This window comes from Galeopterus variegatus, unplaced genomic scaffold (assembly GCF_000696425.1).
Source record: "Galeopterus variegatus unplaced genomic scaffold, G_variegatus-3.0.2 Scaffold978, whole genome shotgun sequence".
In the NCBI taxonomy this organism is placed as follows: domain Eukaryota; kingdom Metazoa; phylum Chordata; class Mammalia; order Dermoptera; family Cynocephalidae; genus Galeopterus; species Galeopterus variegatus.
In genome coordinates, this window is record NW_007727089.1 from 403532 (window position 1) to 418551 (window position 15020).

Below are 15020 nucleotides of genomic sequence, written 5' to 3' on the forward strand. Positions count from 1 at the left end.
CCAGGACCAGATGGATTCACAGCAGAATTTTACCAAACATTCAAAGAGGAATTGACACCGATTCTCTACAAACTATTCCAAAAGATTGAAACAGAGGCAATTCTCCCAAACTCATTTTATGAAGCAAACATCACCCTGATACCAAAACCAGGTAAAGATACCACTAAAAAAGAAAACTACAGGCCAATATCCTTGATGAATATAGATGCAAAAATCCTCAATAAAATACTAGCTAACAGAATACGGCAACACATATGCAAAATTATACACCATGATCAAGTGAGATTCATCCCAGGGATGCAAGGTTGGTTCAACATATGCAAATTAATAAATGTGATGCATCGTATCAATAAAATCAAATACAAGGACGATATGATCATCTCTATGGATGCTGAAAAAGAATTTGATAAAATTCAACACTTGTTCATCATAAAGACCCTCTACAAGTTAGGTATAGATGGAAAGTATCTCAACATAATTAAAGCCATATATGATAAACCCACTGCCAATATCATCTTGAATGGGGAAATACTTTCAGCTTTTCCTTTAAGAACAGGAACTAGACAAGGATGCCCACTCTCACCACTCCTATTCAACATAGTGTTGGAAGTACTAGCCACAGCAATCAGAGAAGAGAAGGAAATAAAGGGCATCCAGATTGGAAAAGATGAAGTCAAACTGTCCCTATTTGCAGATGACATCGTTCTATATATCGAACAGCCTAAAAACTCTACAAAAAAACTCTTGGAGTTGATAAGTGATTTCAGCAAAGTTGCAGGATACAAAATCAACACACAAATATCAGTAAGATTTCTATTCCCCAATAGTGAACATGCAGAAAGAGAAATCAGGAAAGCGTGCCCATTTACAATAACTACTGAAAAATAAAATACTTAGGAATAGGGTTAACCAAGGATGTGAAAAATCTCTATAATGAGAACTACAAACCACCGCTGAGAGAAACTAGAAAGGATATAAGAAGATGGAAAGATATCCCATGCTCTTGGATTGGAAGAACCAACATTGTGAAAATGTCCATACTACCCAAAGTAATAAACAAATTCAGTGCAATCCCCATCAAAATTCCAATGACATTTTTCTCAGAAATGGAAAAAACTATCCAGACATTTATATGGAATAACAAAAGACCATGCATAGCCAAAGCGATTCTGAGCAAAAAAAAACAAAACAAACAAACAAAAAAAAACAACAAAGCTGGACGCATAATACTACCTGAATTTAAATTATACTACAAAGCTATAATAACCAAAACAGCATGGTACTGGCATAAAAACAGACACTGATCAATAGAATAGAATAGAGAATCCAGAAATCAACCCACACACCTATAGCCATCTGATCTTTGAGAAAGGCACCAAGCCTATACACTGGGGAAGAGACTGCCTCTTCAGCAAATGGTGCTGGGAGAACTGGATATCCATATGTAGGAGAATGAAACTAGGCCCATACCTCTCTCCATATACTAAAATCAACTCAAAATGGATTAAAGAATTAAATATACACTCTGAAACAATATTAACTTCTTAAAACATAGGAGAAACACTTCAGGAAGTAGGACTGGGCACAGACTTCATGAATACGACCCCAAAAGCATGGGCAACCAAAGGAAAAATAAACGAATGGAATTATATCAAACTAGAAAGCTTCTGCACAGCAAAAGAAACAATTAAAAGAGTTAAAAGACAACCAACATCGTGGGAGAAAATATTTGCAAAATATACATCTGGCAAAGGATTAACATCCAGAATATACAAGGAACTCAAACATCTTTACAAGAAAAAAACAAGCAACCCAATTAAAATATGGGCAGGAGAACTAAGTAGGCATTTCTCAAAGGAAGACATACGAATAGCCAACAGACACAGGAAAAAATGCTCAACATCACTCAACATTCGGGAAATGCAAATCAAAACCACATTGAGATACCATCTCACCCCAGTTAGGATGTCTAATATCCAAAAAACTGAGAATGATAAATGCTGGCAAGGTTGCAGAGAAAAAGGAACTCTCATACACTGTTGGTGGGACTGCAAAATGGTGCAGCCTCTTTGGAAAATGGTATGAAGGTTCCTCAAACAATTACAGATAGATCTACCATATGACCCAGCTATCCCGCTGCTGGGAATATACCCAGAGGAATGGAAATCGTCAAGTTGAAGGTATACCCGTTCTCCAAAGTTCATTGCAGCACTATTTACAATAGCTAAGAGTTGGATCCAGCCCAAATGTCCATCATCAGATGACTGCATATGGAAACTTAGGTATATCTACACAATGGAATACTACTCTGCTATGAAAAATAATGAAATACTGCCATTTGCAATGACATGGATGGACCTAGAGAGAATTATATTAAGTGAAACAAGTCAGGCACAGACAGAGAAATATCACATGTTCTCTCTTATTTGTGGGAGCTAAAAATTAATAAATAAATACACAATAACCTGTGGGGGGAGGGAAGAAGACACAACAATTACAATTCCTTGAAGTTGATACGACAAGTGAACAGAAAGGACATTGTTGGGAGGGAGGAGGGAGAAGGAGGGTGGGAGTTTTCGGTAATGGGCCACAATAATCAACTGCGTATATTGATAAAATAAAATTTAAAATAAAATTATGTTAAAGATTTTAAAACAAAAATTAAAAAAATAAAGGTTGAAACATAAACAATTTTTTTGAGAAAACTGTAGGAGTACTTTATAGGTATGTGGATGAGTTCTCACATTTGTGTAAAACAACAGCTCCTTGAATCCGCCAGGAGCAATCAAGTCAGCTGAGGCTGAAGAGACAGCATCCTGCAAAGAAGGGAGGACCTCTAGGTGATCCCCACATCTGAGACAGCTTTTCCACTGCAGGGATTCGCATCTGTGTCTCTCAGCACAGTAGAGTCCAACAGAAAGTGGTGGCCTAGGACTTGCGACATTCTCACAGAGCCAGGGAGGCAAAAGTGGAAGCTTAGGACTCTCAAGCAGAATCCCTGATGGACATCCTAGCTTTAGTCAAGGCCCCTAAGTGCTCCAGGAGGAAGGGCAAATCTGAAGTAGACTAGACCTCACAAAGCCTGAAAGTGAGCATCGGATCATCCCAGTTTCTGCTTAGATCAGTAGAAAATATTCAAATTGGAGCACCAAGATGAAGGACGGAACGGTGCATAAGAGACTGTAAGAGACAGGTGGGATGGAGGGAAGATAATCTCACTTATGTATGATTAGGTCTCAGAGAGAGAAGAGAGAAGGCAGGAGGGAATATGTGAGAGGCCGATGGGAGCCATCAAACGAATGCGCGAAGGAGCCCCAGAAGGAGGAATACAAATAACAAAAACGAAAGCAGACAAAAGTCCACCTGGACACAACAGAGTCAAACTGCCAAAAACCAGAGACCAAGAAAAAAATCTTAAAAATAGCCAGCATCATAAGACTTAGAGCTAAAGTTTCAAAGGAAACACTATAGGCCACAGACAATGACAGATTTATTTAATGTGCTGAAAGAAAAGTACTGCTGAGAATTTTATACCATGCGAATAATATTTTTTTAATAATGAAAGCAAAAGGTAGACATTTCAGACCCACAAGAGCTATAAGAGTTCACTGCTAGCAGACCTGTGCTAAAAGAAACAGAGGCATTTTTCAGGCAGAAGAAAAATGATCCCAGATAAAAGCACAGAAACCCAAAGGAAGGAATGGCCAAGGAACAGGTCAGGAGTGGGTAAAAAGAGATTAATATTGACTGCAAATAAGACACAATAATATCTTATGGCATTTACATGTATGTAGGATTAAATTACTTCCCAACATAGCACAAGAATTGAGAGGATGGGAAAGGGTATAATAAATTGTTGTAATGTATCCGCAGAAAGAGGTTGATAGAGTTTGGATGTGTTGTCCCCTCCAAAACTCATGTGGAAATCTGATCCCCAACGTGGCTGTGTTGGAAACTGATTGAGTCATGGGGGCGGATCCCTCATGAATGGATTAATGGGGAGGGGTAGTGAGTGAGTTCTCGCTCCTCAGTTAGTTCCTGCAAGAGCTGGTTGCTTAAAAGACCCCGGCACCTCCCCCGCTTCTCTCTTGCTTGCTCTCGCCATGTGATCAGCTTGTACCCGCCACTGCCTGCCACTTTCCACCATGAGTAGAAGCAGCCTGAGGCCTGTGTCAGATGCATCTGTCCCAGAATCATAAGGCAAATAAACCTTTGTTCTTTATAAATTATCCAGTCTCAGGTAATTCTGTTATAGCAACACACATGGACTAAAACAGAGGTAAAGGGCTTAATTTAAGGTAGATTTTAATAGGTCAACAGTGCATGTTGTAATATCTAGGATACCCATTAAAAGATAATGGAAAAAATTTATAACAAGCGAATAGGTAAATAGAATAATTAAAAAATATGATTAACCCAAAACTAGGCAAGAAAGTAAAAACAAAGGAATAAAGGACATGGAAAGATGGTAGATTAAACCAAAATATATCAGTAACTACATTATATATCAATGAACTAAACAATTCAATCATAAGACAAAGATTGTACAACTGGAAAAAAAGAACTTAAGTATATGTTGCTTTCAAGAGACAAACCTAATATATCAGGACACAGAAGGTTGAAAGCAAATGTCTGGAAAAAGATATACCAAGCAAACACTAATCAAAATAATACTGATGCCACTAATATCAGAGAAAGAAACTGAAGGAAGACTAGTATATATGGAGAGAGTCATGTCATAATGTTAGAAGGCTCAGTTCAGCCGGTGAGTCTAACAATCCCACTCTGTGTGTACCCAGTAAGAGCTTTACAAAATATATGTAACAAAGCCCGACAGAAACACAAGGAGAAATGGACATATCCACAAACACAGTTGGAGATTTGTAATATGCCTTTTTTTGTAGCTGATAGAAATTTAGTGGAGACAAAAATTTATTGGAGATATATGACTTAACCTGGTTAACAAAGTACACCTAATGTACTTTGAAAATTATACTCAACAATTGCAACATCCCTATCCTTTTCGGGTGTGTATGAAACACTTATCAAAAACTGTGGACATGGGATTGAAATTATACAGAGTGTTTTCTGACCACGGTGTAATTAAGCTAAAAAACAATAATAAAAAGGTAACTAGAAAATTCCCAAAAGCTTGAAAATCAAGCAGTATACTTTAAAATAAACCATAGGTCAAAGAAGAAATCAAACAGAGAATTACAAACTTTTTAACAGTGATAAGGAAAGTCAGCACTTTCAAACCTGTGCCATGGGATGCAGCTAAATCTGTACCAAAAGACACATGTTAGAAAAGGAAAAGGCTGAAAATCGGTGATCTAGACATCCATCTCAAGAGGCTGGAAAAAGAGCAGTAAATTAGAAATTAGAAGGAATGAAATAACAGGTAAGAGCAGAAATCTATAAAATTGAAAGCAGTTGCAATAATTTCAATAAAGCAAGAGTTAATTTTTTGAAAAGATTCATAAAACTTATAAATTCCTAGGAAGTCTGATCAAGGGGAGAGAGAAACACAAATAATCAACAGCAGGAGTGAAAAAGGGGTCATTTTACAGATCCTGCAAATGGTGAAACGATAATAAGGTGGTGGTATAAACAACTTTATGTCAGAAATTTAGGTGAAATGAATGAACTCTTAGAAACACACAACTTGGGGCCGGCCCAGTGGCGCACTGGATAGTGCGCTGCTTGGGAAGCGCGGCGGCGCTCCCGCCCGAGGGTTCAGATCCCACATACAGACCGGTTCCCGCTCACTGGCTGAGCGAGGCGCGGGAGCAACACCGAGGGTTGCGGTCCCGTTGCCGGTCCCGGTCCGGTGCGGGGGTGACACTGAGGGTTGCGATCCGTTGCCAGACACGGAAAAAGACAAAAAAAAAAAAAAAAAAAAAGAAACACACAACTTATCGCAATAGATCCTAGAAGCAATAGAAAATTTGAATTGTTCTGTATTTATGAAATGTACTTAGTACGTTTCCACAAATTAAACCACAGGCTTATAGATGGCTTATCTGGAGGAGTCTTCTAAACATTTGAGGAAGAAATAACTCCTACCTTCAAAAATTCCAGGGAATAGGAAAAGAAGCCCCACTTTCCAACTTGTTTTAGGAGGCTAGCCAAACCTTGATACCAAAATTTAATAAAGAAGAGCGGAGAATTACAGACAAATATTTCTCATAAATCCCTAAAACATAAGCACATTGAATCCAGTACGTTTTAGTCATGGTTGCCCATAAAGGCAGAACCGATAGGATATATAGAGAGAGCTATATGACAAGGGACTTATTAGGGGAATTGGCTCAGATGATTATGGAGGCTGAGAAGTCCCACGATAGGTCGTCTGCAAGCTGGAGAACCAGGGAGCAGATAGCGTGGCTCAGCCCAAGTCCAAGCTGGTGCAAGTCCCAGAGTCCAAACATGGGAGAACCTGGAGTTTTGATGCCCAAGGGCAGAAGAAAAGGGGCATCCTGGGTCTGGAAGAGAGGAGAGAATTCGCCCTCTCCACCTTTTGGTTCCATCCTGGTTCTCAGCTGATGGATGGTGCCCACTCGCACTGAGGGTGGATCTCCCCCACTCAGTCTGCCAGCTCCTCTGGGAACAGCCCACAGACACACCTGGGGCAGCTCAGTCATTCTAATCAAACACCAGGCCACCCAGGCTTCCCGTTCAGCAGAACAGGGACAGGCTGAGAGCCTGCTGGTGATAAACAACGAGAACACTGAGAATAAATAATGCTTTCCAGCTGTCTGGGTATCCCTTAATGCAGTCAGTCTGACACCAAAAATCAGTGGTCTCACAGGGACACCTAATCAGTGATGCCTAATAATTAGGATGCAAGATTGGTTTAACATTCAAAAACGAATCATGTGATTCATCGTTATAGTAGAATAAAAGAGAAACACTACATAGTCATCTTGATAGATGCAGGAAAAAATTTGAAAAAATTCAGTATCCATTCACGACAATTTTTAGCAAACTAGGACTGAAGGGAATTTCCTTTATGTGACAAAATATATCTATAAAAATTCTACAGCTAACATAAGAGCTGTTGGAAGCTTTCCTCTCAGATTTGTAATGAGCTTGTAATATCTACTGTCATCACTTCTGTTCAACATTGTGCAAGATTCTAGCCAGCCTAAGGCAAGAAAAAGAAATAAAAATTATAAGTTTAAGAAAAAGTAAAACTATTATTCACTCACAAGATGATTGTGTACACAGAAATTTAAAAATCTACAGGTAAGCTCTAAAACTTATGACTAACTAAGTAATGAGTGAATTTGGGAAAGATACAGGGTAAAAAGGCAGTCAATATACAGCAGTCAATTGTATCTCTATATACTAGTGAAAAATATATAAATTTCACCATTTACAATAGGATTAGGATGGATGTGATGGAAGATATGCAAGACTTCAATACAAAAAACTTAACAGATATTACTGACATCTAGGAAAATCTACATAAATGGGTAGCATATCATGTTCATAAATTGGAAGTCTTAATAGAGCAAAGATGTCAGTTTCTCCCAAAGTAAGTAGATTCAGTGCTGTTCCAGTAAAAATCTCAGCAGGGTCATGTGTCTGTAAATTCACACATTTTAGAACGCTGGTTCTAAAATTTATATGGAAATGCAAAGGGTCAAAAAGAGCAAAGACAATATTGAAAAACAAAGTCAGAGGACTTAAGCTCAGATATCAGTATTTATTATAAAGCTGCGGTAATTAAACTGTCACTGCTGCAAGGATGACCGAATAGACCAATGCACAAGGCAGGGAGTCCAGAAGCAGAGTCCTGTGCGTATCGTCACCTGACCTACCAATGCCACTGCAGTGTGGTGGAGACAGGAGGATTCCCTTCCAGGAACTATGCTGAAACAATTAGATATGCCTATGGAGACAGAGGATCCTGAGCCCTGCCTTGCCCCACGTGCGGTCAGTGAGCACGGCGGGAGACCATGGAAGTGGGAGCATCTGCTCTTGCAGGTGCCATGTGGTTGAAGGATTTTTGGAGAGAGAGGGCTGGCTGGTTAGCTCAGTTGGTTAGAGTGTGGTACTATACCACCAAGGTCAGGGGTTAGATCCCCATACCAGCCAGCTGCAAAAAAAAAAAAAAAAACAGTGGCCTGGAAGTCAGAAAGACAGGAGATGGTGGCTAGAGGACAAGATTGTGGGAAGGCGACAGTTATTGGTGAAGACCCTAAGAGTGAGTAGAGAAGGGAGGGGAGAGGGCGGCGGAAGGGAGAGGGACAGCGGAGCAAATCAGGCTATGGAGATGCTGGGACGCTGGAAGGATCCTCCATTCATTCATGCATTCAGTGTGTATGTGTTGAGCACCAGCTGTGTGGAAATAATAGTAAATGAAAGAAAGAAAGACCTCTGCCCTTGCAGGGTTTACGGTCTAGTGGGTGTGACAGACTGTCACTTTCCTAAGGATCGATCCCCTGCGCACTAACGTCAAGGAGTCTGGAAGGAAAAGAGAAACCAGCAAAGAGGCAAGAGGAGACCACGTGGGTGTGGTGTTTGGAAGCCGGTGGGGCAGGAGGGTGACAACTGAGCCAGACGCTGCCTGTAGGTCCAAGTCTGTGAGAACACAGAGGTCCTCTCAAGAAGAGTGTGGTCTGACAGCCTGACGCCAGCCCAGATGATACTGAAAATGTAATCCTGCCAGCCAGGACATGCTGACTCATGAAATAAAGTGAACTGCTGTTGATGAAGCTGTGGGCTGCACACTACAGCCCTATTCTGTGTTCACTCAGGTGCGCTGCACTGGAATAATCATATGCTCTGTTCACGATATGCTCACATCACTGGTCCCTGTGTGACAAGTCTTTTACTGATTTTTGACCACTATTAAATACCTCAGACTCCCACCCACACAAAAGTTAGGTCCTTGACAATAAGCTGCATCGAACCGTTAAGTTTCCTTCTGTTACCCTACACTTCCCGTGTATATTATTCAACTTAACTTTTGTCTTCTTTCCAATTTATTTAAAGGACTCGAAGTACAAAACTGCTTCGGCTTATTGACTTAGATTTTTCATTCACTTTCTCTCTCTTGGATCTACCACCAGTAAATGAATATGATATGTATATCAGAAACTTTGGGAAAAAAAATACCAAGCAGGTTAGTACAAGATGTATTGACTGAGTGACAAAATGCAAGTCAAGTATAATAAGATGTTTGTGTTTTCCTGTATCTTATTCCAGAATCTTAGAACTTGATAATGATCTGTGAAGGATGTAGATTTAAGGGAAAAGGGTACCTACCCTTCATCACATGGTATTCATTCCCCTAGAGAGATTATGCAAATGCAGAGTCAAAAGATATTCCAAAAGCCTTCCGGGGCTTGGATGAACGATCCATGTGTAACGGGTTACAGATGGGGGAGCTGCGTTCCCAACCTTTGAGCATAGCTTTAGGTAACCCAAGTGTTTTATTCAAAGTCAAACAAAATGTCAAGTTTGGATTTGTTTCTTGGGTTCCACATGAGGACGTAACAGTCCTACTTGTCAGTATGAAATCCTTAGAATTCAAACATTTCGAAGTATGTAATACTTCTCGAGCTCTCCCTAATCTGGACCCACTTTGTTTATTTTATTTTATTATTATTTTTTTCTTAATTTTATTTTGTTGATATACAATGAAGTTGATTATTGTGGCCCATTACCGAAACCCCCCTCCCTCCTCCCTCTCCCCCCTCCCACCCAACAATGTCCTTTCTGTTTGCTTGTCATATCAACTTCAAGGAGTTGTAGTTGTTAAGTCTTCTCCCCCCCCACCCCCCTGGATTTTTTGTGTGTGCGTGTGAATTTATTTATTTATTTTTAGCTCCCACCAATAAGTGAGAACATATGGTATTTCTCTTTCTGTGCCTGACTTGTTTCACTTAATATAATTCTTTATAGCTTTGTAGTATAGTTTAAAGTCAGCGTAATAACTTCGTATAGCATACATTATACGAAGTTATACGACGTGTGAATTTATTTATTTATTTTTAGCTCCCACCAATAAGTGAGAACATATGGTATTTCTCTTTCTGTGCCTGACTTGTTTCACTTAATATAATTCTTTATAGCTTTGTAGTATAGTTTAAAGTCAGCGTAATAACTTCGTATAGCATACATTATACGAAGTTATACGACGTGTGAATTTATTTATTTATTTTTAGCTCCCACCAATAAGTGAGAACATATGGTATTTCTCTTTCTGTGCCTGACTTGTTTCACTTAATATAATTCTTTATAGCTTTGTAGTATAGTTTAAAGTCAGCGTAATAACTTCGTATAGCATACATTATACGAAGTTATACGACGTGTGAATTTATTTATTTATTTTTAGCTCCCACCAATAAGTGAGAACATATGGTATTTCTCTTTCTGTGCCTGACTTGTTTCACTTAATATAATTCTTTATAGCTTTGTAGTATAGTTTAAAGTCAGGTAGTGTTATGCCTCCAGCTTTATTTTTTTTGCTCTGCATTGCTTTGGCTATGTGTGGTCTTTTGTTATTCCATACAAATGTCTGGCTAATTCTTTCCATTTCTGAGAAAAATGTCATTGGAATTTTGATGGGGATTGCGTTGAATTTGTATATCACTTTGGGTAGTATGGCCATTTTCACTATATTGATTCTTCCAATCCAAGAGCATGGGATATCTCTCCATCTTCTTGTATCCTCTTTAATTTCTCTCAGCAGTGATTTGTAGTTCTCATTATAGAGATTTTTCACATCCTTGGTTAGCTCAATTCCTAAGTATTTTATTTTTTTGGTGGCTATTGTAAATGGGCAGGCTTTCTTGATTTCTCTTTCTGCATGTTTGGACCCACTTTGATATCTGATCATACCTGATTCTACAGCTCCCTTCACTCACTGGTCTCTCAGTGTGCCAGGCTACTCTGTCACCTTCCACCTCCCCTTCTGTCTTATCTACCTGTTATTCCTCAGTGGCCACAGCTCGTTCTCTGGGTGAACCCTTCTCTACCGATTTACACTGAATTCTCTTATTCCAGAGTTGCTACATTATTCCCATACAATTTTGTACTTCCCTACAGTGTTTCTAGCCAGTGGCCACAGCTCGTTCTCTGGGTGAACCCTTCTCTACCGATTTACACTGAATTCTCTTATTTTAGAGTTGCTACATTATTCCCAAACAATTTTGTACTTCCCTACAGTGTTTCTAGCCGTTAGTTATATGATAGTCTAACTTGACGACAAGGTTATAAAGTTCTTGAAGTTAGACATCATAACTTACATTTTTCTTATGTCCCTGGTAGTGGTACCATCGGTCTTAACATCGTGTGTTTGGGACACTCCATAAAGAATGTTAACGGGAGGAAGGTCACAGCATGAAACTGGAGAAGCTGACAGCTTTAATCCTGGTTTTATAGCTGATTCGCTTTGATCTGACCTTGAGTAGATTGTCTAACAACTGTGCTTGTTTTCTTCATATCGAAGCTATTAGTATCAAAACTGTCTTCATTAAAGCATGTACCTTTTTGAAATAAAAAATTGTTTGCTTTTGCAATGCTAGTACTTTCTAAGAGAATAAGATGTGGGTAGGCTAGGTGGTAGTATTTCACAGTGAAGCTAAATTGTTTGATGTGCCTTTTTGAAAACACTTTTGAAAATCAGACCTATATATATCAAACGTTTAACACACAAGTAGTCTTTGCATGATTGTTATTTATGCTATGACACTTATTTCTGACATAAGCAAGAATGCTGTCATTATTAACTTTTAAAAAATTGTAATTGTTTTTATTTTCAGTAATGACAAATTACTCTAAAATTGGGACCCAATGTTAATTCCAGCATACCTTTGTTTTTAAGGCATATGTTCAATGTAATGAAGATAATGTTGAAAGAGACATTCAAACTGAAGAAATAGACACCAGGGAAGTGTGGACCCAGCATCCAGGAGAAAGTGCTATTGTGTCTGGAGGTAGTAGTATCTTTTTGCTGTCAAGTGTCTTTATACGTATTTTTTGTTTTGTTTATTACTTATTACCTATCTTGTTCTTTCTCATTATGTCTTTCTCTTAATGTGGTTGTTAGTATATGACTATGCAAATACCCAATATCCTTTTAAAAGAACAGACTAGGATTTATAACATTTTTTATTTCTAAACATACACATTCCAAACCGCCACTGTACAACTGGACTTTTGGAACATACGCTGCTCTTAACATGGGGACGGTCTGTTCTCATGAATATAAAACTTTCGTGTTTTTAGGCAGTTTGCAAATATGTTCCTTCAAAACAGATAAAGTCCCTAGAATACATGGTTTCTGCTAGGTACGCTGAGCTATTTACATGTTAAATACTTTACTAGTTGATTGTTTTTCTTGAGGAATTATCTCTGTATGGCAGAGAATTATATTACTTCCTTTCCTAGGGTAAGCCTCACCTTAAAAAAGTAATATACTTAAACTTAAGTAATAATTTCATTGATGCCTTTCGCTGTTTTCTTTAATGCATTTAAGTAGGATTCAGTTTACAGAATTTCACAGAGCAATATACAGTTGTTTTTGGAAAAAATCACTAGTAGATCTAGAGAATACAGTGTTAAATTTTCTGACTTGTCCTTCCAGGACTCTTAATGTTCATTTGTAACACATGTTTGAGCGGTAAGATGTGCAATGCATGACTGTTTTAGAGTCAACTTTGTTGATTTTATATAACCTATTTTTTTTAGGTAGTGAAATAAAGGATCTCTCTGATACTACAGTTGTACCAAAGATTGATACTCCAAGGTTATCAAGCTTTCTCCGGGTGGCTTGTCAGGTATACTTCTCGTTATACATTCTATTCTACGTGTAAGGGCTTAAAGTTTCATTTTACATAGAAACATAGTAGCTGCTAAAACCTTGGAGTCTTTGTGCTTAGACAAATCAGAACCAGTTATTCATTTTCAGGTATTATTTTCATACGGATTATCAGTGGTACGTTCATGAAGCCCTATATGCGAAATGACACCAGGTAAATGTATATCACTAGAAGGACTTTCTGTGTACTTGTCTTCATTTTTGTTTCTTTGTTTGTTTGTTTCGGGGGGACTTTTTGGTTTATTTTTTTCTATGCACTTGTAATTAGAGTCTACACTTTAATATTAATTTCTTACATTTAAAAATAAGTATAGACAAAAACCATCCATACTAAGTTGCAAGGCAATTATAAATCTAGGGTATTTAAAAATAAACTCATTTTTAAACTGTTTATAAAAATTTTCAAAATACATAGGAAGATAAAGGGAACAGTATTGTGAAGTCCCAGGTACTTCATAGGTGTCACCTCATGGCAGAATTGTCTCATCTGACCACCCTGCCCCACCCTCCTACCACATCGGTTATTTTGAAACAAATTCCAATCATTATAACTTGTCTTCCATAAATATATCAGTATGAATCAATGAAAGAAAAGTATCTCTAAAATAAAACTATTGGTAATAATTTCTAAATGACATCAAATATGAAGTTGGTATTCAATTTCCTCAGTAGTCTCATAAATATAAGCTCAAAATTTAAGTATAAAGCAGCAATAAACAGCAGAACTTTGTTAAACTTTGACATGCTCTAGGGTTAGACTGTTTCTCACACTCTGCTCTGGACACTCAGTGGTAACTTGGTGTTGTTGCCACTGTCTCATGGGGATCTGTGGTTGGTGAAATACTATTGTGCGGCCACGTGATTTATTATCTTTATCAGAATCAGTTTTAGCGTTTAAGTGTCTGAAAATTAAGAACAGATGCACTTGGGTGTAGCTGAGGTGACAAAAGGTGTATGGAAGCGAATGAAGTGAGGACAGAGGATGCTCAGTCTGGGCCGTATGTGATCTGAGGCCTCCATTATCTTCCACACTCCGTCAGTTCTCATGGAACTTTCCCTGCCCTTCTTCACTACAATCTATCGGTTCTCCCTGGATGTTCCCTGTTTTCCTCACTCCGTCCTGTCGTTTCTCCCTGGATGTTCCCTGTTTTCCTCACTCCGTCCTGTTGTTTCTCACTGGACGTTCCCTGTTTTCCTCACTACGACCTGTCGGTGCTCCCTGGACATTCCCTGTTTTCCTCTCTCCGTCCTGCTCGTTCTCCCTGGGCATTCCCTGTTTTCCTCTCTCCGTCCTGCTGGTGCTCCCTGGATGTTCCCTGTTTTCCTCTCTCCATCCTGCCGGTGCTCCCTGGACGTTCCCTGTTTTCCTCTCTCCGTCCTGCTGGTGCTCCCTGGACGTTCCCTGTTTTCCTCTCTCCGTCCTGCCGGTGCTCCCTGGACGTTCCCTGTTTTCCTCACTCTGTCCTGCCGGTGCTCCCTGGACATTCCCTGTTTTCCTCTCTCCGTCCTGCTCGTTCTCCCTGGGCATTCCCTGTTTTCCTCTCTCCGTCCTGCTGGTGCTCCCTGGATGTTCCCTGTTTTCCTCTCTCCATCCTGCCGGTGCTCCCTGGACATTCCCTGTTTTCCTCTCTCCATCCTGCCGGTGCTCCCTGGACGTTCCCTGTTTTCCTCACTTAGTCCTGTCAGTTTTCTGTGAACACTTTCTACGTTTGTCACTTTCATTCTGGTAGTTGTTGGTGACCGACCGTTTTCTTTGTTCCTCATGCCGTGTCTGTCAGTTATTTTAATCTTATGTCTTTTTCCCGTCACATTGCACGGATGATCCTGTGGGAGTGTTCGTGTGCTTCAGTGCCCATTCTGGGTCTTCACCAAGGCCTGGCGAGAGGGAGAGTGCTGGTGTGCAAGACGGTTCTGTACGCTGCCGGGTTCTTTAAGAGTTGTGCATATTCAGCTCTTTTCTTTACTCTGTGACTTTTAGCAGTGTGTTTAATGTAATGAAAATACAAATAATAGTTCTCCAGTCAGTTTATTTATTTTTATTTTTTTTAAAAAAGATGACTGGGGGGCCGGCCCGGTGGCGCACTGCGCTAGTGCGCCACTTGGGAAGTGCGGAGGCGCTCCCACCGAGGGTTCGGATCCCACATACAGACCGGTTCCCGCTCACTGGCTGAGCGAGGCGCGGGGG

The 15020-nt window shown here is 39.5% G+C and overlaps 1 protein-coding gene across 1 annotated transcript in view; it reads left to right on the forward strand.

The window, feature by feature from the left end:
• Window positions 1-15020, forward strand: part of WDR60 (WD repeat domain 60) — a 90768-nt gene that overhangs the window by 49122 nt on the left and 26626 nt on the right. The window contains exons 12-14 of the mRNA XM_008573972.1: window positions 9004-9133; window positions 11840-11951; window positions 12706-12794. Of these exons, the coding sequence (XP_008572194.1) occupies window positions 9004-9133; window positions 11840-11951; window positions 12706-12794 (331 nt within the window). The remainder of the gene's footprint in view (window positions 1-9003; window positions 9134-11839; window positions 11952-12705; window positions 12795-15020) is intronic.